This window comes from Serinus canaria, chromosome 4 (genome assembly GCF_022539315.1).
Source record: "Serinus canaria isolate serCan28SL12 chromosome 4, serCan2020, whole genome shotgun sequence".
In the NCBI taxonomy this organism is placed as follows: Eukaryota; Metazoa; Chordata; class Aves; order Passeriformes; family Fringillidae; genus Serinus; species Serinus canaria.
This window is the reverse complement of record NC_066317.1, coordinates 2,648,278-2,675,754: the sequence shown is the minus strand read 5'-3', so window position 1 is coordinate 2,675,754 and position 27,477 is coordinate 2,648,278. Positions and strand designations below refer to the sequence as shown.

Sequence of the window (27,477 nt, the reverse complement as noted above, 5' to 3'; positions counted from 1 at the left end):
TGTAATGGAATTTCTAAAACAGCATCCAAAAAATCCCCATATATAATAAAAAATAGCTGCTACGTACTTATAATTTTATGTAGAAGAACATTAATTTCTAAAAAAGGAATTTTATCACCTACAGACTTTTGCATTTTGTTGTGCAACAGCAAAGCAACATGCACTCTGTAGCTATAGTGGTTTCATAGCCAAGCCTCTGTAATCCTTCCCTTTGAAGGTAATCCCACTGCTTCAGTGGAACATCACATGGACAAAGGTGAATTGAAAATCTTGACAAGATTTGTCTTGGCAGGACAAGTTCCTACCATCAGGCCCAAAGCACGGGATTTGTTTTGTCATATAAAATGGGATTACATTTAAAAAAAGCATACTGGAATACAAAATAAAATAGTTTCTATCAACAAAACCTTAATATCCAGACCAGAGCTGGATGATGCCTGGCCAAAGCTGAAGCAGAGGAACCTAATGCTGTCCTTGGAGTTTCCTTTAGAATGCTAAATTAGAAAGAATGCAATTTATTCCTCAGGGTCAAAACTGCCCAGTGTCAACCTCAGAAGACACAGAGTTTCATCTCAGCTTGCTGTTTTGACATCACCTGAAAGGTTCTTTCCTACCCCAGATTTTATCTGTGCTTTTCATGGTGCTGTTAGCAAGACAAATTGCTTACCTGCCCTCTGACCTGCAGCCTCTTTCCCATCTGCTTCCCCTGAGGGGTTCTGGACATCACTACTGCAGAAAATCAACTGCAGACTTGTCAGGATGAAGGTTCTTTCTATAAACATCTGTGTCATTCCTGGCATAACACAGCCCTGATTCAAGGGGATCACTACAAATGGAGGGATCTGGGTAAAAATTCAGCTATGGGAAAGTGGGAACTTAGACTGCATTCTCTTAGAGCTCCTGAATTTGTCATCTGTAGGAGTCCATTATTCCCAGGTTCCCTAAACTTACTGTAATTATTTCTGTGACAGCTTTTTAGCATGGAATTTCTAAACAGAGCATCAAGTGAAACTGAACCCAAGTGAGTGGCATTGCCAGGCCTTGGGTTTTAAGACACATCTGAGTGTCCTGGTACAACTAGCCAGGCCATGGCACAAAGCCTCAGTATTTTCTTGTATTTTGCCTGTTCTTTGTGCAGTATACAAGGTGTAGCTGTGATACCCACAGCAGATAAAGAGCAGGCTGCGCTCTTGGCACGTCTCTGAAAGGGACTGAATACTTCAGCAGCACTGTGACTATGGCTGGGAATGTCACTTAATCGTTGCACATACACTCCTAATCTTCACCAACGACAAGCTGGGTGCAAGGCTCACAGAACCTGAATGCTGGAAAAACACACACTGATGCCACAGAACAATTTTGTCTGCCTACACTTTCAGCAGCCTTCAGTCACCTTCCTACCTTTCCACTCTCGAGGGCCATATTAACCCTGACATCCCCCACAGTAGCCTTGACGAGCCCACAAAAGAGCCCTCAGAGACACCCAAGTTCATCCCCATGAACTCAACCCTTTCTTCCCCTTAAATCCACTTACACTTTTGACCTCCAGCACATTGTGCCCCGGCGATCTAATTACTCTCTGTATGAAAAGGCACTGAGTCAGGATGAGTCATTGAGCCGCCCTCATTAAAATCAGCATTCCCTGGTAAAACAGCACTTCCCAGCTCCTGCCTTGCAGCACACCCGCCTCCTTTTGCCTACTTTAAAGGATTTCCAGGTTTCCTATCAATTTGGGATGCTTTTCTTTTAACACAAGGAAAGGAAATTACCCTTTTGGAGGTCTAACCTACAGAAAAAATCAGGGGAGGGAGTTTGTTACATGCCGAGCTGCTTTAAGCCTTCCTCAAACTCTGACTCGAACTGAGCACAGAATTGAAAAGTTAATTCAAACTTAAGCTATACATGATCAGGACATGCACTTCTTTAAATGGCTCTTTCTTTCAGTGACTGGAAGAGAACACCTAAGCCTCTCCCTCACCCCAAAATATAAGTTATTTTCAGGTTTTCCTTAAACTGAGGCAAGGGCTTTTCCTTCTAAGTCCTAGCAATGCCAAAAGACAATATTGCCCCTCGTTGAGGCTACACTGCCAACTTGACAAACCTAGCAGAGACTTAGAAACAGCGATCTGGCTCTTGCCTTCCAAACCAGTCAAACCTGAAGGAATTATAACCCCCCAAACCTGAATGAACTGGACAGCAAAACTGCCAATAGAAATTCTAATGAAGAATCAGAACAGCCACTCCCAGAGCTTGTGTACATCATGTCCACCAAAAGCATAGGCCTGGCAAGTCCAACACAGCACATTCACATTCTAAACTCAACTGTCAGCTCCATTTTCCAGCTCAGTTTCGGTTTTCACCCAGTTACAGATTTATACACATTCATGATAAAGGACTACCTAATACACATATTATAACCGATTCAAATTTTCATTTAAACGGTTTAAAAAACAGTAAATAATGCAAATATCACCCAATACCTGTATTAATTACCATTTTCATTGAAGTTAGTTTAAAAAATAATAAAAAATGCATACTAAAGCATAAAAACCTTAAAGGGCCTCTACTCAGAACACTGTGCCCAACCCTGCTGGGTCTCTGCTTGTTTCCATGTAAGCTCTGTTCAAATCCATGTCCTTTGGGAGAAATAGTACAGGACTCTGTGCTTGCACAGGGACAAGAAGCACTTATTGATCCATGCTGTACTATAGGAGCGAAGGGGGGAGGAATAAAGAAATCAAATCCATCTTTTGACCAATGTGAGACAGGAATGCCATTGTGCCAGCCCCACTGTGTGGGCTTTGTTCTGCCTGGCTGTCTAATTAGCCATTCTCTGCAGGCCCGGGTGCTGAACACACAGCTGTGAGCAGGGAGTGAGGGCCCAGCTGGCAGTAACCAGTGGTGCCTAATACTGAGCTTTGTTTCAGATAAACAAAGTGCACAAATACAAACATAACCGGGTGTCATATCCGAAGCTTCCCCTGTTCAGCTGCTCCATTCAAATGTGCAATAGCACAAACGCCTGTTCTTCGGATAAGGTTGCAAACCACCCTTTCCCCAAGGCAGAGCACAGGCATCCTATGCAACTTCTCCTACAAAATGTGGCTCAGAGCAGACAAAACCAGATCTATTTTAAAATAAGAAGCCACATTAAGTCATATTTAGAAAAGAGATACCCACTGATAAAGTAACAGAAAGGTATAAAGATCATTTTTCTGAGAACCCAAACTTTTCTGCTGTCCTCAGAAGAGTACTTCTCTCATGTGACATACTTAAATTCTGTATTAATACATTTTTGTTTCAGATTTTACTAATGCAACGTATCAGAACAGGTGGTCTAAGGTCATGCAGGCGCCCTTTTACAACCTTTACTATCATAAAACAAACAGGATCATATCATACAACCTGAAAGTTATAAAACCCCGTAATTCCACAGCAAACTCAGAGACACTATCACTCCAGGCCAAGTAAGCTGTTTGCATTTACTTGCCATGAATTTTCAAGTCAGTCTAGAACCTAAAATAGGAGTTTTCATTTGCTTGGAGCAGCAAAGGACACAGCAGAGGCCAGTGCACACCGAGGGCACGAGGCAGAGGATGGAGTCAGCCTCCCTGACTCCGCACATCCAGCTGCTTCTGCTGGCTCCACACCGCCCTGCGCCTTGCTCACCCTCCCAAGGTTATTTTCCACTGACGGCACTCCTGCCTTTTAGCAACTAGGGCCACCAGGCCAAAGCCATCCTCCCATTTTATCAGGACTTGTTCCTTTCCATAGCACCCGTCTTGATTAAGTTCTTAGTTCAATTAAGAGCAGGCACACAGCTCCCCCAGTGAGGACGGGATCCTCCCGAGCCCCCATTTCCCTCTGCATTAACAACAAGTTAATTCTTCTCTTCCCTGGGCTTTATTTACAAGCTCTACCATACAAAAACTGCATGCAGTTAATATTCACACATTTTTTTCATATTTTCTAATTTATACTGGCACAGAGTAGGGTTACTCGAAAAATACTACCTTGCACCCATTAAAGAGTACCCAGATTGTGGTATGAGACTAAATCTCCCTTTTCTTGCTGGCTAAGAAAGAAACTTGCTAGCTTGGGAAACTAACTCTAAAAAGCTGAACTGTTTCCTATCAGAATCCCAAGCATTGCTAAGTACAGTCACCACATATTAATCTGACAACGCTGTTAAGTTTTTTCAATATTAGACACAGACTGAGCCCTGCTGAAATACAGACATTTTCCTGTCATATTTTTAACTAATTATTTGCTGTTACTGTGTATAGGCCTTATCCAAAACACAGGAGGTATAAAATAAAATTAAAAAAAAAAAAGTCTTAAAAATGCTATGAAGTTTTCCAGTGCCTAAAATGTTTTATTTTCTGATCCTGGACCTTTACTGCCTTTCCCCATTTATCATCCAAGAGGGACAGAGAGGTTAAACCCATGTAACTTCAAAGAGGAAGGTAATTCCCAGTCTAAACCAGAGTGAGGAAATGCAGACGCCCAAGCCTTTGCTGCTGCACCTGAGCCTCCTCTGGAGATGCAGGCATATCCAGTGAAGCTCTGGGAACAGGCTCTACCCAGAGCTAGAGGTCAACCAGGAAAGTGCCGCGCAAGGACTTCCCTGGTGCAAAAATCCATTACTCACCAGCGCTCTGGCAAGCACCCTGGGAAAGCAACCTTGCTTTCAAATGAATGGGGGGAGTGGAAAACAAGGAGCTTGCCCTTCAGGAGAGGTTATTAAAATCACTGCAGAGAGTGGCAGGTGCAGCAGAGGGATCCTCACACCCAGGGTTCCAATTAGGAGCCTTGCTGGTATTACCCCACAGGCAGCACTCTGTTAAAAAACACCCCAAAACCCACCTTCCTAAGCAGGAATGGAAAAGTTGATGATCATCAAATGGAAATGCAAAACAAGGTTCTACCAACCCTATCAGCTGCTCCATATGGAGCAAAAAACTCTACAGGAGTTAAGAAAAAACAACACCAAGCATGGAGACTGTTTTTACTTACTCTCTCTACAAAACATTATGTCAAAATAAATTGGTGGAAACACCCTTAGGAAGAAAATTGACAAGAAACTAAAATATAAACACATACCTCTGTACTACAGATATTGACGTACACCCCACCCATAAATCCACATGACAATCTCATTTAACTGACAAATTTTGTCTGTCATGGTTCTTGTATGGCACCTGGATGGTAGGACATAAGAATTCTAACCTGGAGCTTGAAATCCTGTAATAATTGCAATTTCTTCTTCATTTTCCTCTTCAGATAAAACAGCTTTTCTTTCTTTCAGGGGTTCTCTTTCTTCCCTTTTTTTTTTCAGCTTTATAAATACATGTAAACTGTGTATATATAAATATATATATGTACACAACACCCATGAATCTTTTTATATTATATTTATATAAAGAAGCCATCTTCTTTATATAAAGAAGAATTTCTTTGAAAAGCCTAAGACCAGCAGGCTTCTGAGCCTAAGACCCACATCCTCCACCCAGACTCCCCCTTGCTCAGGGTGAGCAGCAGAACATGCTGCTGCCTGCAGAATTCCCCCCATGAACAGCCTTGGAAGGCCCAGGGAGATGTCTCCTCCCAAAGCTGGAAACACCTCATCCCCCAAAGCAAGGTATAAGCCATAAACAAATTATCCACTTCACCTTTAAGCAATTAGGACACCTGAAAAGCAGTCTTGATTAATGTTTTTTTTTTCCAGTCAGTAATACTAATAATTACTTTCGCTACTTGTAAATGTCAAGTTTTGAGTACATCCCAACGCCCCAAATTACAGCCAAGTGGTACCCAAACTCAAGGATGTTCCAAATACCCCAGGAAACAAGAACACTCTTTGAAATAAATTCCTATCCTCTGTTTTATGTTAGAAATGGGATAAATATGGGAAAAACACTGGCTTGTTATTGTCATCTATGGAGGTCATTCCTCAAAATTTCAAAGAGTCCCTCAGTTAAACCACCACATGTTCCCAAAATGAGTCAATCTTGTTAGTCGGTGTGCTCCAATATGAACATCATCAATTAGAATACTGAAAACCACAAGGCCTGTTTACAGTAGCAGCTTAATAGAGTGTTGGGTTGCTAGGGGGTTTTTTGGGTGGTTTTTTTTTTTTTTTTGGTATGAATGAAAAAAAAACAAAGTCACTAAGTCACTTCTCTTGGCTTTAGTTTTCAGCTTTCATCATCTGACCTATCCCACATCTAAGGTCTGGAAATTCTATTTTCCATTCCTAATTCAAACAACTACTTGAACTCAACAAATAACCATCCTGGACTGTAACCCATGAACCAAGTAAACTTGCTTTTTGACGGACAGCACAGGCTCATAGAAGGTTTGGTGCTCCTTGGTCAGCTCATGGGATGCCAGCTTTACGCCTGGCACATGCACCTGGAGGACCCTGCCTTCCTCACAAGTTGAACTGGAGACACTTACCCAAGCTCCAGAACCAGCCCTGTGTCCTTTTCCCTGTGTCTTGCACTCAGACAGATGCTGAGGCACATTTCTTCCCAAATTTAAAATGCAGCAGTACAACAGACTAGACATGGTTCACCAACCCAGTCCTGCTGGAGAAGCTAAGACTGGACACTATAGCTTTAGGATTGTGGGTACCTGGATCCACAACACTTCCTTGTGGATCAAAACATCAAAATCTGGGGGAGAAGCTTTATCTAAAATCATTTCAGAGCCAAAAGACATGATCATACAGTTCAGTACAGAATTCACACAGTGCTGCATAATCTCCATCATCCTTAAAAGACTTTTTGCTTCCCCAGCTGACAACCACATGCATTTTAGAACAGCTCTGGAATTGCTTCACATCACCAGAAATTTACTGGCCAAACACATCTGTAAGAACCATTCCCTGGACTTCAAAAGTAATACTAGAGTGATGGTGCTATGCCATGCACAACAATCCACTGCTACAGTCTGCAAGGGCTTATAGATGTTTCCTTGAATCTGAATGAAGGACAAAAGCCAGGTTTAAGGAATAAAACATCTCTTGATTCTTCCACCTCTTTTTCTAGATACATATCAGTATCAGCTAACACACCTAGTAAACATACAACCGTCAGCAAGGCTCAGGAAGGGGAAAAAAAACCAAGACAACAAACCAAAAAAAAAAAAAAAAAACCCAACTTTTTAGTGAAGCTATTTCAAAGGCACCAATTTGCTGCATAGACTTTGATCTGTATAATAACGAGCTCAGATAAGAGATGTCCATGGAGGAGTGAAGAAGTTCCTGTAATTATCAGTTGACAACTGCAGCTGTAAGGACAACTTATTACTCCAAAATGAGAGCACCCTCCTCTGCAGCATAAATTCAGTGTACTCATGTACTCAGTACTTCCTAAGGCAGCTGCTTGGAGCAACCCTCAGCTTCTGCCGTGATTCAGGCTGATTAACACCTGATATGCATCAACCTGGTCACAAGACCAGAGAAGACGTTTCCCAAAAGAGTGTGCCTAGAAAAAGCCAGCTTCATTCAGGTCCCTCTGGAGAAGGGGAGTGAGGAAGTGGCAGAGGAGCCTGTGATTTTCCTAATGGCCAATGACAGTTACCTGCAAAATCCTGCCAGGGAACACTATACCCTCAGTAGTTTAAGGCACTGATGACCTTAAGGACTTGATAGCCTGTCTGTCTCTAGCTTTTCATCTTTTATGGCTAATTCTGTTCACACTGTCCTCTAAATAATTCAGCATATGGTTTTATGAGATATGTACACAAATCCTGGACTCTGCACCCACCACCCATAAGCAAATAAAATTTCACAGGCACGTGGGATAAGTCACCTCAACCATATCCTCTTCTTTTACTGAGCGGCACAGCACACTTTGTGCAAGAAGCACCGTCCAAACCCAGTTTAACCAGTGAAAATGTCACACTGGCTGTCACGGAACACAACTAAAATCGCCTGTGCAGAGCTTGGCAAAGCCACCACCGGCCCGCCCAGCGCGGCAAAGCAGAGTGACAGGGTGTGCTCGGCTCCATCCACCCGCAGCAGGGATCCGAAGGGGCGATGTGCCGTGTCCAGGTGGGGCTGTCCCTGCCTTGCCAAGGAGGGAGCCGCAAGGCGCCGCAGGGAGCCGGGCAGAGCGGTGACCTCCAAAGGACCCGCTGCTCTCGCCGCTGGCTCCCCCTCCTTGGCACGCCGATCACTGCGACTTCCCGAGGGACACTGCGCCAAGCGCAGCCCGACACCGGGGCACTGCCCGGGAGGGAGAGCAGGGAGGAGGATCGGAGCCTTCCCGAGGCATCTGGGCAAGCTGCAACCCAAAGACACGCTCGCAGTTTGTGTGCCACTGCCGGGGGCTGCAGCGTAATTGCTCCAGAGCTCAGCAGCAGCTAAAAATCATGCTTGACACAAGGTAGCTGCAGGAGCAGCAGGGACGATGTGCCCCAGGATCGAAATATCAACGCAGCTGGGACAGCAAAGCTGGGTCAGGTTATGTATTTATATATACACACATATATATATATAAAATATAATATTAACACGGATGACCAGCAAAGCCGGATCAGGTTTGTTTCCCCTCACACTGTTACACTACATGAATATTCAGCACCCACTCTTACGTGCTACCTTTAAATCTGTGCTTTTCCAACTTGTCTTTCAAGAAGTTCAGGGAACAGGTGCAGAATCTGAGAAAAAAGCAGAGCTACCCCATCCCCTGGAATGAAGGAATGGCTGCCATGAAACACCTTTAGAGATCTTGACCATGATCTCCTCATTGACTGCTTGTTACTATCTGCTTCTTCTTTTCAAGATGCTGCTTATGAACAGAAAGCTAGAACTTTTAACTCATGTGCAGGCAACCCATGATGATTAAACAAACTACTTGGTTATTTTTGGTGGGGGGGAGGGGAGTGGGGAGAAACTGTTGACAACCCAGGGGTGCCACTACTGAGGTGCCCAGGTAGTCTGAGCAGGTATTTTGGACTTAAAGGAACACCACTGATTTTTTTTCCAATATTTCTCTAGCAGACAAAGTTAGGCTCCTTTCATGCAGTATTGGTGAATGCAATACACCTGAAAGACTTGTAATCACAGCTTTAGTGGGCATATTTCAGCTGCTGTGTCCTGCTAGGTGCTCCCCTTTTCTAATCATTGTCCATGGACAAGAAAATGACTTGAGAGAGCTGCTGAAGCATCACCAATTCCAGCCCAGCACAGAAACATGAACTAGCTCTGCTTCTGGCTCACCTTAATGCACCAAACTAGAAGCTGCAGAAAATAAATTAGCCAAGGCTGCTGCCTTGGAGATGCAGCAAGAGCAGAGAACAGCCGCAGCACGCGCTACCCGCACTCCCAGTTCTCGTCTGCCAGGACAGAGGGACACTCAGGAATTTCATCCAACTGCTCAGCAAACAGATTGCCTAGCAATCTACCTACAGTACACACCACAGGGGGATGTGTAACAGCTTAGGCATGGACAAATGACAGGATAAAGAGGAACATGTTCACTTGGTCCCCCTCTCACTTTCAATCAAAACTCACGCTTCAAACACTATGAATGAATTGCCTGATAACATTGAAAATGTAAATAAAGTCTCAGCTCACTAATCATTATAGGTAGTTTCTTTCCCCTTCTGTAACAAATATTTGCCAACACTTACTTCCAACAGACACTACAGGTCTGTCTCAAGGTCACCGTCACTCCTGTTACACTGAACATCCAAAGACAAAACAGACAGTGTTAACCTCATTGCCCAAATTGATTATGCAAGTACCTTTTTTCTCTTACAAAAAAAAAAGGAAATATCAGCCTGGGACATGAAGGAAAAATTCAATCCAGCCGCAAAGTGTTCCTGGAGAGAAAATAGGGATGAACTTTTAGACAGCACAAGGCTACCTTCAGGATACCTGACCCTTCCTTAACACAAACACACTGATGCACATGTGCAAAGAGCCAGGTAGAAGCAGCACTGCTATGGTCATCTCTGATGACACCCTGGAGAACTGACAATAGCACTTTCCATACAATAACCAAAACCACAAACAGCCATTTCAAAAAGCAAATTGTTGAGCACTGCAGGAATACCTAGCCCTTTTTATCATCAGGCCAAAGGCATCCATTAAAAACCCCCTCCAATTCAAGATCTATTTGTTTATGTACACATAAACCAAAGTGCAAATGACATTGTTTTCTGTGAGATTGTTCTGCCTGTCACTCACCAGTGTATTGCTCAACAGAGGCATTCTTAGGTATAACATATCACAGATCACTGAACTAATCAAACTTAATAATTAATCCCTGCAGCCAAGATTTCTGGAGTCAGTCCAGTCACTATCACTGTTTCAGTCTGAAGTTCTGAGCCTGATGTTGTGCACGTGCACAGTAAAAATTGATATCTGAGTGCAGCCTTAGTGCTATTTTGGCCAACTCTTCCCTCCATTTCTCACTCGGTACAGACTTTCCAGGCTTACATATTCCTAGTCTTAGAGTCATTATCAAACCTAAGGGAGGCACAAAAAGAAATACCATAAAAACACCCATACCATGAAGATACCTAGCATAAACTACCAGCAAGCTTCTTTAAGCATAAACAGTATTCAAACATTCTCCCTCATGTTCATTTTAAACCATGTCTGCTTAAAAGCTACTGATGTGACTACCAAGGCAGAGAACACTGTTTCTCACCTCTAGTGCAGCATTAAGCATCTCACTCAAAAGCAAAATACTTCCTGCATCCAAAAATTATTAATTTTGTTGAAGCTGGGGCCAACAGTTCCCCTCACCACCACGTGAAGTGGCGTCCACAGAATATTTCACCAAGCAACAACACAACAGATCCCACCTGAAAAATCACTGACACGAGGCCAAGCAGAAAGCACAGGAATTACTGTAAAACTCAGCAAACCTTACTTCTGGCAGAGGGCTGGCCGGCTTCGTTAGGATTCCTCCCACATAAACAACGTTGGGTAGCGTAGGTCTTGGAAACTCCAGCGCTACATCAGTACAAAGCATCCACAGGCTGGATCCATGGACCAAGTCATACATGGACCGCTCTGGAAGAACCTTGTGTTTCTGCATTATCCTTTCGTATTTTGGCAGAACCAAAAAACTGACTCCAAATCTTGAAATAAGATAAACAACAGTATTTTTAATCCTCTCGAATAGGTTCATGTGATCCGTGAGCAGCGAGTTAAATTCTGGAACGTAGGACAGGGGAGCCGGAGCGCCCACTTCTGCTGGATACCAGAGGCCAGTGGAAAACACGGCGTACTTAACCCCTAAAAGATGGGCTATAACAAATCCACACATCTCATTGGGATCTACCAGGAGCAGGTCAAAGTTCTCCTGCTTGAGGGCACGCATGAGGTTTCGGTTGCCAACCATCATGTCGCAGTTCTTGGAGTAGTGGTCCAGGATATCAAACAGTTCAAGGGCGGTCAGCCTCCCCGAGAAGATACTCCTCATCTTGGACTGGAGGAAATCATCCGAGGTGCTGCTGTTAAAGATCCCTGGGTAGCGCTGCAGTCTGTAGTGATTAGATGGAGGAATCTCTCTGCCCTCAGAGAGGAGAAACACTGTCTGGTGACCTTGGTCATGCAAGGCTGAGGCCAGAGTCTTGAAAATATAAAGATGGCTTTCAAACATAATTGGCGGCACAACAACGATTTTGGCAGCCCTCGCTATCCCAACAGCACTCCACAGGAGAATGAAGGCTGGAGCGTACGGCTTCATAGCTGCAAGGAGAAATAAGAGCATTACATCACAGACAACAGGACTGCATTTGGCTGTTTAAGCACACCACCCTTCAGCTTGCATGGTTATGAGCACTTCCACTGCAGGTCCTTCTCTGACAGTTACCCACAGGCTTCGAGTTGTCCTCCTTCAAGCTGCAACTTTACTCTGATTTTAGCATAACATTTTCTGGGGTTTTGTTTTCACATAAGCTAACAGGACAGAAGATAGAGGACTTGCTTCCTCCTAAAATGATATGCAAATTCATAGCATGTTTTTCTTTAGTATCAATGACAATCAGATACATAGGAGTGGAAAGCAAAAAATCAGGCAGGAAGATGCTACCATTGAGTAAGAACCAACCTTGAGCCCCCAAAAATGACATTCTGCTTACAACAACAAGAGTAATAACAGGAGTTAGTACTGCCCGTGTGAACACAGCTTTCACTGAAGCACTTGAACAGATATTTGATTCTCAACCTACTTAAATCAGCACTTGAACACCCACTGAAAAACCCCACTGCCATACTGAAAGTACTGCTCCTGACAGCAGCACACTGCTGGGGAAAGGGAAAATAGTTTTCACACGTGGGTGGGTGATTTAAAATGCTGTATGCAGCAGAGGAAAGCAAAGTGCCTTAGAAGCCCATCAAGGACATGTCAGGAACTCCTCAGTCACCATCACCCTCCTAGGACAGAGAAATGAGTACAAGCCAAACCAAACAATCTGCTCTTTCCTCGTGCCAAACCAATCCAGGTGGAAGCCTGAGTCTGTTGCAGTGTCCTTTATAAATAAAAACAACAGATAACACGGCTACTCAGTCCTCATCTCCCTGTGGTATAGTCATATAACCCTCCTACAAGCCTCCTCCCTCCTGAGATTGCTCAGGACTTAGTTAATGTTATATGGGTTACCAGCTAACAAAGAGAGGATCTCATATTTTATACAGCTATTTATAAATTACTATATTCCTATATGCTTATTATGTAAAAAAGTTTAGGGGTTTTTTGAGTTAGATCACTCCAGTAAGTTTACTGAAGGATGCCCCTTTCAGGTAGTTGTAGACAGCAGGTCTTCCCTGAGCTTCTTTTGCCCCCAGCTCCCTCAGCTACTCCTCACAGGACTTTTTCTCCAGATCCTTCCCCAGCCTCAGTGCCCTTGGCAGGATGTGCTCCAGCAGCACCCTATTGTTGATTGAGGTGAGAGGCCCAGAACTGGACACAGCACTCTAGGTGTGGTCTCAAAGGGCCAAATACAGAGGGAGAATCACTGCCCTGGCCCATGCTCAGTTATCCTGAACAGGACCCTGCTGGAGGGTACTCCTCCTTAGCTAAGAGAGCTGTCAGGAAAAGTAAGTAAACATGGTTCACCAATGAAACATCCAAGAAAAATGATAAATCAAACTCAGAAAAACCCCATTATTGATTCCATCTCCCCATGCTAGAAGCATTCCCACGGTGTTGAGTTACTGCTCCTGTCAACAAGAGCGATATTACAAAACCATGAATGGAGGCGCAGGACTGGCAAACTCAGCTACGTTTCTATCAGCAGCAGAAATCAAAGGCTCCAGGAGCCTGAGGATCCAACACATTGCCACAGGCCAGCTCCACTTCCATCTCCTGATCCGAGGCCTAGAGCACAGCACAGAAGAGACAATCCTTAGCCCTGAGGCATGGTTCCCATGGCTGGGGTGACACACGTGCCACCAAGAGCCATGGGAACTACAGCTATCCTTCCCCAGGATGTTGACAGTGGTTCCCCACTGCTTCCTCTCCCCACGCTTACCTGGCAGCCAAGTTTTAAACAGGAATCACATGGGACATGCTACTCCTCGTGAAGGTATTAATACTAAAATGAAAACCTGGCAATATAACTAAAACCATTTACCAAACATTATTTTTTTTATCGTCTTGCAGTGTATAGTGTCAAGAGATGACACAACCCACTTCCCTGGCAGTCTGTACCTTGTGCTATCTTCAGAACTGGTAAAACAATAATCACTTCTCAAAAACCTATTATGCAACTCCCCTTTTCAACATAAGCACCTTCCTCAGGAGCTGGAAAATATATGTACAGGACCTGCCAAGCCATAGGGATATTAAACACATGATGCTATTAGAGCAATGCCGATTAAGTGACATTTTTACTGGGAAAAATTGCATTGACCTTCTATTGAACTTCTGGCAGGAGCCTGCAGCCTCACCATTTCATACCCTGGCCAGACAGAAGCAGGGAGCTCAGGTTTGAATTCTGCAGTAAAAAGGGCAATAGGTAACAGCATTCTGTAAGAATTAATCATGAGCCTAATTCCCATTTGGCAGACTGGGACTGGGGAATAAGTGGGTGCCCGGTCCCATCAGCAAGGAATCAACACACAAGCAGCCAAGCTCAGCTCCAGGGTCTCTCCCAGACACTTCCCCACTCCAAGTGCCTTCAGCATTGAGCTCCCCCAGCATAGCAGGTGTTCCCCCTGGGACTCTTGCCCATTCCATTGGGAATTTCTGATTCAGCTCATCTCCCGAAGCAGCAGGCAGTGCCCAGGCACAGAAGCCTTTACAAGTGTCAGGAAAAGGCCAAGGTGGTGCTCAGCTGAAGCCAGCTAATAACAAGTCGAGCTCAGGGATTCTTCCTACTAGCTCCCAGCCACAATCCACTGGTTAACTCCCAGAACAAATCACGGGCCAAAATAAATAAAAAGGATCAACGTCCAATGCAACTGCCTTCTGTTTCTGCACACCAGAAGCATGAAAAAGAACTGTCAGGTGTCCTGAGGGAAAAGAGGAAAGAAAAGCCCAGAGACACAGAATGATGCATTTCTCTAAGATGGCTGACAATAAAAAACCACTTTGTACCTCTACCTTAAGTCCTTCTTCTTAGGATTTGCCTCCAGTAAACGTGCCTGTTTTGGCATCTGAGCTGGCATGCAACATCCTTTTATCAGAGAGGGTGAAAGGGTGAAAAGGAAAATCCAAATTTGCTAACACTTAAACCCCCAAAACATAATGTAACACCCAAACAATAAAATCTTCACTGAATTGAAGCCATTCCTTTCAGCCAAAAGGCCCCAAAAACAAAGATATGGAGAAGAGCCAGATGCAGAGTGGCATTATAGTAGTGAAACCAATTACTCATTGTAAAGGGTTTTCCTATTCCACAAGAAAAAGTTAAACATTAACTTTTTGGTATGCCTTTAACTTATGAGCAGCTGTTGGAGTTAGTTTAATGACCTCTGTGTGGGGGTTTTCAAATCAAAGAGGAAGGATGAGTTTTCAAGGGTTACAGAAAATCAAGCACACTCCTGCACAGTCAGACTTTTGGGGCCGTTTTCAGATGACCAAGACACCTCTAAATCACTATTTGGTTTTTTTTAAGGAAGTATTTTTCCATTCACCCAGAAGAATCAAGCAGAACCTACAACAAAAAGTGTGACTACAGAGAAAATAATGACTTTCAGAATTAAAAAATAGGAGGGAGGATCTTCCCCCACCCCCTTCACAGAGTTCCAATACTTGAAAGCTGGGAAATGTGGAAATGAACTGAATGACTTGGAAATAAGTGTAGTGCTAGCTGAATTGTAGAATACTAATTTAAACATTAAGACATAAAGTCATTTATATAAACATCAATCTTAAATTATTTTAGATACATTCCAAGTAGTACTTGGTATAAAAGTCAATTACAGTCCTAGAACACGTACCCAAAATTACATTTAGATTTGCTGCCAATCCTTAATAATCTGCTAATCACTGCTAATAGAACTTTTTGGCACGTTTGAGGGTTTTCTCCTGCTTTACACTCCTGGCTGCCTACCTGCTATTTCTGAAACTCAGAAATAGCTACTTTCAAGCCAGCAATACCATTATCCACATTTTCCTCCGTCGTAGAGAGATCCAGAGGCAGAAGAGCATGTCACTCACCTCCATCCAGCACAGCCTGAAAGCAAACTGCTCCCACATTTATCAGTACTCAAAAGATTAAACAGTTCTTGGGCACTTACACGTAAGGATATAAAGAGTCCTTTTTATTCACTAAACAAGAACACTCCTGACTTCAAAAGCAGCAAAGGAAGTTTGACAGCGCTGCAGTTCAGCGATGGAATCTGCTTTTTTAAATTCCTCCCTTCCGTTCAGCCTCTCTTTAGATCTGCTAAGGTTTGCTGAGTTTACCTGGGCAGTTTGAGCAGGACCTCGGCCGGAAAAGGTGCCCTTCATCCCAAACAGCAGCGATCCTCTGACAGCAAAGGAGCCATCTCTGAGCTGCTGATCACTCACCTTACCCAAAGGGCTCAAATTACTCATTACCATTTCACAGAGACAGCAGAGGATAAAGGAACAAGCTGCCACCTCTGCAAGCCCAAATCTGGGAGCTAATTAGCAACGAAATGACTATGCCCAAACGGAAAGCTAATGTGTGCATCCCAGGAATATTAGTATTTCGTAAAACAGGGAAATGAGAGATTTTCATGTAATTCAGCAAACCAACAATTGCCAGAGGTGTGGTGCTAACACACAGACTTATTCCTTCATCTTGCTCTCAGTATTGTCCCCCTCCCTTTACTACACCTCATTACACAAAACTCCTTATTTTAGAAGGAAGAACACAAACTCTGCTCTTGGACTGTAAACTCTCTAAAACCTGACATTAATGTCTGAGCCAATCGGAACAAAAAGGCAGAAAGACCATTTATTAATTTTACCTTTGATGCATTTAATCAGCAACTAAACTTGCATTAAAACCTACAGATCTGATGCAGTTTTCACATGGGTAGAGGGGCCTTGACCAGTTTTCAGTTGCATACAGCAATCACCCATGCCAGGCTCCAGAGCCAGCTGCTTTTCTCCCAGTGAGGCATATCTGCCCTCAGTTATCCCACCTGAGGTCAAAAAACTGGAATCCCGTGCAGGGCAGGGTCACCTCAGGAGCCAATCCCACCCTACCATGCCCAACTGCAGCCTTCACCACAGATAAAAACAAACATGGTCTTCATTGCTCTCAAGATCAGATGTACTGTAGCTGTAGGAGGAGACATGTGGTTGAAAGCACAGCAAGAGAAATGCAGAGGGAAGCTGCAGAAGAACTGGTCATGGAAAGCACTACAAAAAGCCTCTGGGGAAAAAAACAAACAAAAACCATAAGCAGCTGCTGACTATGGTTTACTACTGCTCTCAATAGAAAGGAGGCATTAAAACAGGAAAAGAAATGACCGCTGATCCCAGATTGTTGCCTGATATCACCCAATTCAGTGCCACTCCAGCCCTGCCCACTCCAAACTCCATTGACATGAATGTACTTTGTGTGCAGTTCTGTTTGCTTTAGCAGCTATTAAAAACAGTTTTACAGGTAAAACATGATACCCATCCTCCAGAGGCTCGTGAACACCTCACTTACACAAACAGAGCCAAGCCCTACAACCCAGGCTGCCTGACCAAAGGCCCTGTAAGCAAAGCCTTTTATCAAGCCCCAGATAGGCAGGAATGACTAACAAAAGGCACTTGCAGTTATGTATAATGCTGAAAGACAAATAAAACACTTCAAGACAGAGAAGGTTTCACTAAAACAGAGTACAGGATGATTCTATGCTAAAAACGCATGTAATCAACCCAAACCTTAGCTGTGCCAGCCAAATACATGCAGTTGATAATAAAGACAAAACACAAATAGACATACACACAAATACACGTGAAGTGCATTGATTCCAAACCAAAGGAGTGACCAGAGAAAAGAAAAACTCCTCCCTTTTACACATCCCACAACATGTTGACTTTTTCCTATTTCCCCCAAACACTTGAAGATTTAATAGCACTCCACATCAGCATTTTTTTGCCGAGCACCCAGAAATGGTACCTATGTGAGGAAATGCACTGACCAAATCATGTCTGACAGCAAATCTCAGAAAATAATTTTATCATGGAGACAGGAAGATGTTAATTAGTGGCATAACAGATGACAGTAAGGAAGACCATGATCTTCAAGCAAAAACTTGCCTCCTAACCATTCCTTGAAGCTGGGAAATGTAAAACAAGTTCTTAGCCCATAATACTGTTTGCTGTGCTGTACATATTCCACATGCAATCCAAAATACCCTAATCCTTTAGGAGCATTACAACATTACAGCCAGCATCACACAAGCTGACCTGAGGCAGCAAACTGCAGTTTAAGATTAGGAGGCACTAGGTACTAAGTGACCTGCATGTTGAAAAGCAGCAAAAAAGCACCAGAAACGCAGAAACGTGCTGAGTCTGGGAGCAACAAATCAGGAAACTATCTGGGAAGACACTCTGGTACCGGGCATTGTACAGCCTTTGGGTTTATGTCCTTAAATTTTCTCTATCACACATCCTGTTACTAATTGCTGAGGCACAGTGTATGCTGTAATTGCTATTCTGTGTTGCAATCTTTTAGATGAGTGGTGTGATTTGGCTTCCAACCACAGGCTCCTTTTTTTCAACTAAATGAATAAATTAAGAAATTAGTAACACACATGTATCAACAAGAGCAGGCTTTTGCATTTGCTTTGTACCATGTCCCAAACAACAGCTCCTATCCAATGACTGAAACACCTCAATGAGTACAAGAGTATCTCATCCACAGACAAAAGAGGAAGATTATATAGACATTACAATTGTCAGACTTACTGTGTCAGCTATGCAAACAGCAAAGGAGCTATCAAGAAGGAGTCAAAAGGATATGCAATTTATGAAACCACTTTTAGTGACCACTTACTGTACCTGCAACAGGTTTGATCAAACACTGAGGAGTTTTACCTAAGCTTTTGTACTCAACCGTGATAGAAAAAAGATTTTAGAAATCATCACTTCACAGGTAGCACAGCAGAAGAGGCACTTCCTCAAAATAAAGGTTTCACAGTTTACACACAAAATATTTTCCAAAAGGATGCTAGCAGATGGATCTCTCAGAAGTTACATGGGAACAGAACTCTTATGCAAGGCATTCTGTCCTATTAAAATAACTTTATAGCAAGTCAACAAAGTACAACACTCCTGCTAACACTACACCACTGGCTTTTGGAAAGAAGTGCTCTGTGGTTCTTCATGGTTACGGAAAACTGCCCCAAACTTCTACAAAGACTAAGCATATCTAAAAAGATTAAATACTTACAAATATTATCTTTATAAAATGGTTATGTTCTAAATCTACTCAGGATTTCCAAATCTATTAAGAGCAATAATTTGACCTTTTAATCAAGTTCCTTATAAACCTGCATGCTTTAGGGTCATAATGCTGCAGTAGTGACTGTATCAGTCAAGATCTGATTTCCCTGAGAGTAAAGGATTCAAGTCTGATTAAATATTTTCATAAGGTGAACGAAGTCCCAAGAGGGCCATGTGATCTACATTCCTTAACACTCCACGTACTAAAACTGAGCAAACATTGAACAGTAAAAATTATAAACTTTACAAAAGGTCAGTATTGTACGAGCATCCATTTTCCAAGTTCAGCCCAACTAACCGCATGGAATTGAGTTTCATCAAGATTTTACAACCTGTGAAACATTAACCTCCGTAGACCTACCAGGTAGGGTAATCAAAACAAATCAAAAGACATTCTTGAGTCATTTTAATAACCCAAATAAAAGCAAAGAGAGCAAGAACAGCCAGTCCTTTTTGTCCTGTTTTGCACTGGGCATCTCAAACAGGGCATTTCAAGATCCCTACAATTTGTATCACTTCACAAAGTGAGGAATTAGCAAAGCCAAGTGCTCACACACTGCTCCAAAAGCAGAGAGCCTTCCACCGAGGGCAGCCTGACTCGATGTGCCAGCGGCTTGGATTTCTCCGCATTGGCACTCTCCACGACACGGCTCTGCTCCTTGCTGCCCATGGTTTTCCCACCCCTGGCACCTTGGAATGACACCTGCTGCCTGCACACAGCCAAGAGCCATCTGTTTGCAAGTGAGACACACACACACTCCTGGTGGAGAGATTTGTCTGCTTCATCAACACAACAGGAGAAGCTCTCCTGACAAATGACACCTCTTCCTTCGCAGCTACTGGGAACTCACTCACGACACCGTGTTTTGGCAACAACATCCAAGTCCCTCGACAAAGTCTCCTCAGCTCCTGGAGACCTTGCCTCCAAGTACCCAGACCTGAAACCTTAAGCTCCTCCACCTGCTGCAGCCATTTTGCACCAGAAAGAACCAGAAATACTGCAGCGACGTCAGGGCTGGGGGTATCAGAGAGGAGCCAACAGGTTATTCCACATTTCCAGGGGACACCATGCTGGTAAAGACATTTTTTACCAGCTCTTCTCCTGCTGTGTGACCACAGTGCCTTGAAGAACCCAGGAACAGAATAGCTCACCACAGGAGTAAGAGCTGAAAGTAAAAGGAAACGTGCTACCTGCGGAGAGGACAAGGCCCAAGTGCCACAGGAGCTGATGGAGACAAAGATGCCTCCAGCAAAGGGTCAAAGCTGCCCACGGTGTCTTTGGCAGCAAAAGACAGGCTGAAAGAGTGCCTGAATGAAGTGCTAAAAAGATGGGGGAAAAAAAAGCCCACAAAAATCCTCACTCTGATTTTCAACACTTGAATTAATGACTGAATCTCCCTTGCTACAATGACCCTCCGAAGAAGGGGCTGGAGGAAACTGCAGTGCACTTTGCTGTGGGCCTAATTCCTTGGTGCCTGTAGTTATATGCTACCACAAACCAAGCATGAATTTTGGCTCATGAACAAGCCCCAGAGCCTGAGACAACATTAGTTTTAAACATAAACCCATTTTACTGGGATTTTCACTTAACTTCAGTAATTATTGGGGGGATGCTTTACTTTTCACTCCAGCTGGCTTCAGCTTGGTACAAGCTCTCCCTGGTCACGCCATCACATGACACCCAGAAGCACTCAATGAATTTCTTTGTTCCTTTTCTGACTTCATCCTATAGCAAATAAGCACATTTTAACAAGCCACACAAACACCATCACAAAGGAAACTATCACAGGTTTGTGTCGGCAGTGGGAAATACAACCTGGAATAAAATAAAAACACTGCATTTCATCATGCTTTGCTCTTATTCAGCTCCATTAAAATAATTGCAGCAACACCACACATGCCAAACACATTTCGCTTATTCAGTCTGTTAATTAATAGCTCCTGTTTCGAAATTTACAGGTCGGTTTTCTTCCAAATCAGTTGTTGTCTGTTGCTTTCAGATTTGTATTTTGAATGCCTGCTTTCAACCACCTCCTAGTAGAATCTGGGCCTAGAATAAGGATAAAAGCGTAGTGTAACAGCTGTAGAGTTTAATCCTGAGATTCTGGTTTTAAGAGCAAGACCACAACACTTACCAGAGCTACAGGAGACAGAAATCAACTGGGAATCTTCCAGAAAGTGCAAAACACACTCCAGTAAGGGGTGGGAATTATTTTTTGTAGCTGTATAACAATTTTTAAACACACATAAGCTCCCTGCAAATTTCTAGCACCAGTAGTTGAGTAAGACTAGAGTATGATTCAAAAAAGCAAAGTCTAGAGTATAATTCAAAACCTAAAGACAGCATTTGTAGATTTTCAGAGAGGGTCTAAGATTTAAGTACAATCTGTTAATTCACAAACATTAGGGAAAAGATAATATAAATCCGAAGGTCACAAGGGGTCAAGACCAAGATGTTTCCCATCTCCAAGACTACAATTCCCAGAATAATCTGGGTGTAAAACCAAAACAAATTAACAATAACCCATCCAGGCACATCCCAAGTAGTTCTAGACATGCATGTGTCTGTTCCTACCCACCAACAAGGCACTTTCCAGGTATTCCTCCACTTCTGGAAAGCAGCTACAACTTTCTCAACATGAACACTACAGAGCAATAAATACCTGATGGGGGTTTAAAACAAAAATAACTTTATAGCCTATATCTGTAGGTATTTCATTGGTAAGCAGTTCAGGCAAGACTGATTGTCTCATCAAAGTACAGTCTGAGATAAAATGATTTGGAATACCCCTATCGTCAAGTGTACTTCCCTGAAAATAAAGCTAACTGATAAACAAGCAAAATAATTACTAAAGTGCCACAAAGTACAGTAACCAATGATTTATCATTAGAGTGGTTAAAGAAATATGACAGCTTCACTCCTATATTTTACACACTCAGATCTGTTTTTCAAGATTCTCAACTTGGAAAAAAACACTCAGATAACCATCAACCGTCCTTGGGCAAGTTTCCACACAAGTCCTCACAAGACTGACACCAGCAGCTCCCAGTTCCTTTTAGCCCCACAAGTCATGGATGCCCCAAGCACTAGACTGGCCTATCCAGACATGTTACTGCAATAATACATGTGCAATTTTCCACTTCATGCTGCTGGGAAGCAAAATGTGTGTGGACAAAGCTTCACAGGAACATTTTAAACTTGATTAAAGTGATAAGGTTTTGTGCCCAGGGACCAAACATCATACACATCACCACGCACCCTTCAAAGCTCAGTTTCAGGAAATAATGTTCTTCTAGGGACCAGCAAGGCTTCATCAAGGATGTATTTCTCCAGCAAAGCTTTGCTGGCATTTACAGCACATTGATGTTCAGGTTTGAAATGAGCTATGGTGACTTTGGACCATGCCAAACCCAGCTCTCCAGGGGCAGCAATCTTGGAGCCAAGAACACTCCTGGGAAGGACACTGCTGCAAGGTCCACCTCAGGATACCATGCTGTTAAAAAGAATTCCTTCTGAGCAGATGCTTGCATTATGATCGATTGGCACAAGTAGCTTCCCTAGGAAACCTGCAAAACTAAAAAATCTAGCTCCTTGCAAACAGCAGCCATGCTCTCTAACAACTAACTCATTTGAAAAATCCCTAGCACTCACAAATCTGAAGCAGCTACTACAGGAAGTGCTAGGACAGCTGATGGGGCTGGCCATGGCTCTGCTGCCACACTTCCCCCCTCACCTCACAGGCAAGCAGAGCCTCGTGTTGAGAGCAGCACTCTGGGCACAGCTCCTGCTCCTCACCCTGAGTTCATTCAGGGAGAGACGTTCCTTTCATCTCACCTGCAGGGTCAGCCAGACCTCACTTGGCCTCAAATGTGAGTATTTCTCAGTTGAAACATGAAATTGGGAAGACAACAATGATGTCCTGAAAATAAAGCTAAGAGGAAGTAAGAACAGACTGGCCATGTGTTTTCTTGAGGCCTTTTTGTTTCTCTTTCTGTTTGCTTTGTGCTAGCTTCTTTGTAATTTTTTTTCTAAAGCTAGTTCTTAATTTTTGTTGAAAGTTTTTGCAATACTTAAAAAAATGTGTCTTTCATGCATTGGTACTCCTGGCACTAAAGCACCTTATTCATTTGACTTATGTCAAATAACTTTCAAATCAAATGGGGACTGCTGAAAAAACCTAAAATTAACCAAATAAAAAATACGCAACTGCATTTTAATCTAAAATTCTGGACATCTAAAATTAATGTTTGAAGTTTTGGTTACACTTATTTCACTCCATCTTCAGTTATAACAAATAAACAACTTTATCCAGACTGGTGGTAAAAATAATTTTTCTAAAGGAATATAGTCTTAAATTACCAAACATCCAAGGTCCCCCATCTTCTACATTCACACTGTTACCTCCCTCTAAATACACTGAGACACAACCTTAATATTTGAATTTTTTCTTAGAGCATGCTGTTTCTGCAGGGCATCAAGACTCACTTCCAGCTCAGCTCAGAATCAGAGGCTGACTCAAGACTTCCCATTAACTCTCCCTTTAGTTACTGAGTAAAAGGGAAAAAAAGTCTTAAGTTGCTCATTTTTTGTGAAGCTGAACCATCCATTCATAGGAGGAAAGAACAGCACAGAGCAAAGAAGAAAGCTATGCTTGTTTCCCTATACAAATAAAATTATGGGCATGACAAACCAGTTTATAGGCACAGTTTGGGCTACAAACCATTCAAATGCTTATTTCTTGCATGGAACAGCAGGACCTCACACCCTGAGCATTTTAACAGACATACATCCAAGTGTCATAAAAGATCAAAAATAACTCATCAAAAGGTTCAAGAAACCTTATGTCACAAGTCTTGGAAATTTCCTCCCAGCAAAGCTGTCCTGGGGAAAGGACAGAGAATTCTATTCAATGTTTCCAGTGCATTTTACTTCCTGGAAAACAGGAGAAGAGCCCTCCACAATACCTACACATGAACACTTGGAGCTGTATCAGAAAGTCAGTTTTCAGCCCAAAAATACTTTCTGAAACAACAATAAGAAGTCAATCCATGCTGAAATTTTTCTAAGGACTAGAAGTACCAACAAAGGAGGTGAATGATGTCAAACGCTTCTCATGTGTCAGCATTTCTCAAACACACTTCTGTTCTCTTCACAAATATGACTTTGTAATAATCAAACAGAAATAAAAATATCTGTTGAAAGTCTAGAGCTGGAGGAAAAAAGTTATTTCATGTGCTAATTATCCCACAAATTTGATCTCACCACAAACAACCCAATAGGCTTTAATATTGCAGTGGGATTTCTCTGGTGAGTAAAAGACAAGAAATTTGACCCATAAGAAACAAACCAAGGTAATTTCTTGTACTGTTCTGAAGGGAGCAATCTGGCTAAAACTGCAAAGTGGACAAAAAGCACTTTAAAGAGCCCAAAGTGGACAACAACAGGCAAGGTAGGCAAGGGCAATAAACACCCAGCAGTTTAAGTCAAAAGTAATGTATCTCATGGTCAAGAGCATCAATTAGAAAATAACCAAGTCAGGACAGACATTGTTACTCTTTTAATTAGCTCAGAACACTTCTCAAGTAGTAGGAAGAGTATGCCAGCGTATCATGCCCTCTGTGCATGTCTCAACAGGTGCAGGGAAGGCCCACACACAAAGCCCTGCCAGCGAGGCACAGCAGCCAAGCACCCAGCTGCAATTGCCACCGACTGCATCCACCAAAACCAGCCCACTGCTCCACTAGCACTTAGTCAGCAAGTCACTCACACGGGCAAGGAGAGGACTCAGAGCTCAGGTGACATCACCCTGCACATTAGAAGGATGCAGGATCATTCAGATACCCTCTCCTCCAGTCCTGGTTAATCCCATGGGTTTCTCCACCCAAATCCTGCTTTAGAGCAACCCAACTGTTAAGAAGCACCCTAAGAAAATAAAATCCACTGTCTACAAAACACTGACTTGATTCTCACCTCTGAGTCTCAATATTTAACAGACACATCATCAAACAAATATTTGCTTTTCTCGGGTTCTATAAAGAGCTTCTGTTAACAGGAAACACACACAAAAAAAAAAAAAAAAGAAAAATAAATCACAAGCAATTTGTGCTAAATACCCATTTCCCTGTACTTCAACTGAAATGTTTTCACAACAGCATAAAAGCTGTCTCGGAACACAAGACTCCAGGACAAACTGGTTGGTCTTTTGGAAAAGAAAAGCCACTGCAGAATCCAGTGTTTGGCCTGGATCAATGACTGAAACAAAGGAACAAAAACAAGGAAATGTGAAGCAAAGGTTAATTGCACACTAGGTAGTGTCAATGCTTTAAAACTAGCTCAGCTAAAAATCTAAGTGACCTTGTGTGATAATTGCTCGAGAAAGCAGGCAGCTTCAGACTGGAAACGCTAACAGAGAAAATGTTGGCAATAAAAATCTGGAAATAAGTAATATCACGTGAATTACTCCTAAAACTAAGTAATTTGGTCATAACAAAAAATAAAAAACATTGGTTTCAAGGTGTTTGCTTTGGAGGAAAAGACCTTCAAGGATGCCTACTACTAGAGCTGCTCCCTGCTGTCCATCCCCAGGGAACTCTTAAGAGCACACAAAACGGGCTGCGCAATTCCCAAAAATTTCCTATTGTTCCACGGCCAGGGCTCAAACGAGTAGGTTATTTAAAGAATAAGAGACAAAATGATAGTCGATACCCGCTTAAATACCGCAACTTCAGCGATGTGTCGCCCGAAAAGTTCACGCTTCACCGTTTTCCTCCGTTTTGAGCCCAACCGGGAGGCGCAGCAGCAATTACGCAACGCTGTTCCTTCCGAGGCGGCTGGGATAGAAACTGAGGGAAGATCCAGGGAGGGCACTGCATCCCAGGCGCCCTGGGAGCCATCCCAGGCCTCCGCTCCCCTCACAGCGCGTCCCCAAGCCGGCAGCCGGGTGGCAACCCAATGAGGCTGGGGGTGGGGGGGGGAGCTCCGCTCCCACACGCCGCGGTGCTACCCTCGCTGACACCACCGCGGGGCGGCTGTCGGCGACAGCCCCTCACGGCGACACCAAGCAGTTAAGGGGACCCGCCGAGAGGGGCTAAGACTCGGTGTCCGAAAAGCGGAGCCTTTCCGCGACCCGCGTCCCCCCGACGCCGACTCCGCTCCCGCCCTCAGCGCCCCGCGCGCGCCGAGCCCCGCGCGCGCGCCTCCCCTCAGGGCTGCGGAGCCGCCGCTGAGGGACCCCCGGGCGGGGGACCGGGAGCCCCACCCCAAGCCCCCCTGCTCCCTCTTCCCTCACGGCGCTCCAACTCCCTCAGGGAGCAGCGCCAGCACCTGCCGGGCTTCCCCGCACTGGCCGCTGCGGCTCCGGACGACGACCACGCCAGAGCCCGCCTGATGAGTGCCCGCCTGCGGCGCCGCACAGGTACCTGCGCGCCGCCCCCGGGCCCCTCTTGTCTCCCCGCCCCAGCGCCCCTCACGAAAAGGGCGGGAAGGGACGCGTCCTTCTGGCGCCCCTCAGGACATGGCGCTCCCCCACAGCCCTCAGCTCCCTCCTCAGGTCACACCGTCCCCTCGCCCGGAGGCACCGCATCGACGCGGCTCTCCTGCGGCTCCTTCTCTCGGCTCTCACCCCACGGCACGGCTCTTCGCCTCAGCTCCCCACTTCTCACCCCGACTCGCACGGCTCTTCCCCTCAGCCCTCCGGCTCTCATCCCCCTTCTATAGCGCTTCCTCTCAGCCCCTCGACTCTCACCCCCCCATCCCCTTAAACGGCTTTCCCTCCTCCCGCTACATCAGACCCTCCACCTAGGGCACCCTCCGCCTTGCGGGAAGGAAAAAGGGAGAAGATAGACTGGGACAAGCAGCGAGGTGGAACGACATTCCCTGCCCACCTCCCCCCCGGGCCCTCCGCGCCACGGCCGGGACCCCTCGGTACCGCCGAGGCCCCTCACCGCTCTCCCTTCAGGGCCGCTCCTCCGCGTCGCTGCCTCTGGTAAGGAGCCGACGACCGCAGCTCCGCTCGGGGCTCTTGTCCTTCAGCCGGGTCCGCCCGGCCCGGGCTGCGGCGCTGCTGCGGCGCCGAGAGCGCCGGGCCCGCCGGTGCCTCCGCCCGGGCTCCGCTGCACCTGCTGCGGGGCTGGGCTGCCCTGCGAGCAGAGGAGGCTCCCTCGCTCCGTCCTCCCTCAACTTCGCATCACTCCGCGCTGCCCCCGCTCCTCCCCACCGCATGCACCGGCGCTGCCGCTCGCCCCCACGTCCGGGGAAAGGCTCGGCTGCCCTCCCGCCCCATGCACTGCCCCGCTGCCGGGACGGCGGGCAGCTCCCAGCACAGGGCAGGTCCCCTGTGCCCGCCTCTAGCGGGCGGGACCAGACCGCCCCCACCAATCAGCCCCAGTGAAGCCGCTTTTCGGGCCCAGCCCTTGGCCGTGGGCAGAGATACCTCCTCCTGGACCAGGTGGCTCCAAGCCTCGTCCAGCTGCTTAGCTAATTAAGCACCAACTAAACGTAGTTATCGCGATTTCGCGCCCCCGACCGTCTTTAAATATAAGCGCTAATTATCCAGTTGGTTTTGTGTGTGTGTGGTTTGGGTGGATGTGG

At 44.7% G+C, this 27,477-nt stretch overlaps 1 protein-coding gene across 2 annotated transcripts in view; it reads right to left on the bottom strand.

Annotated features, from left to right (window-relative positions):
- UGT8 (UDP glycosyltransferase 8) overlaps positions 1-27,183 on the bottom strand; it is a 35,875-nt gene extending 8,692 nt beyond the window's left edge. The window contains exons 1-2 of one of the 2 annotated variants that reach the window (XM_009089370.3): positions 26,832-27,183; positions 10,893-11,716 (exon numbers count right to left, since the gene is read on the bottom strand). In XM_009089370.3, the coding sequence (XP_009087618.1) occupies positions 10,893-11,714 (822 nt within the window). In that variant the 5' untranslated portion in view covers positions 11,715-11,716; positions 26,832-27,183. Of the gene's footprint in view, positions 1-10,892; positions 11,717-26,211; positions 26,299-26,831 lie in introns of those variants that run through there. The other variant, XM_030239404.2, reaches the window with a different exon arrangement.
- Between the last annotated feature and the right edge of the window lie 294 nt (positions 27,184-27,477).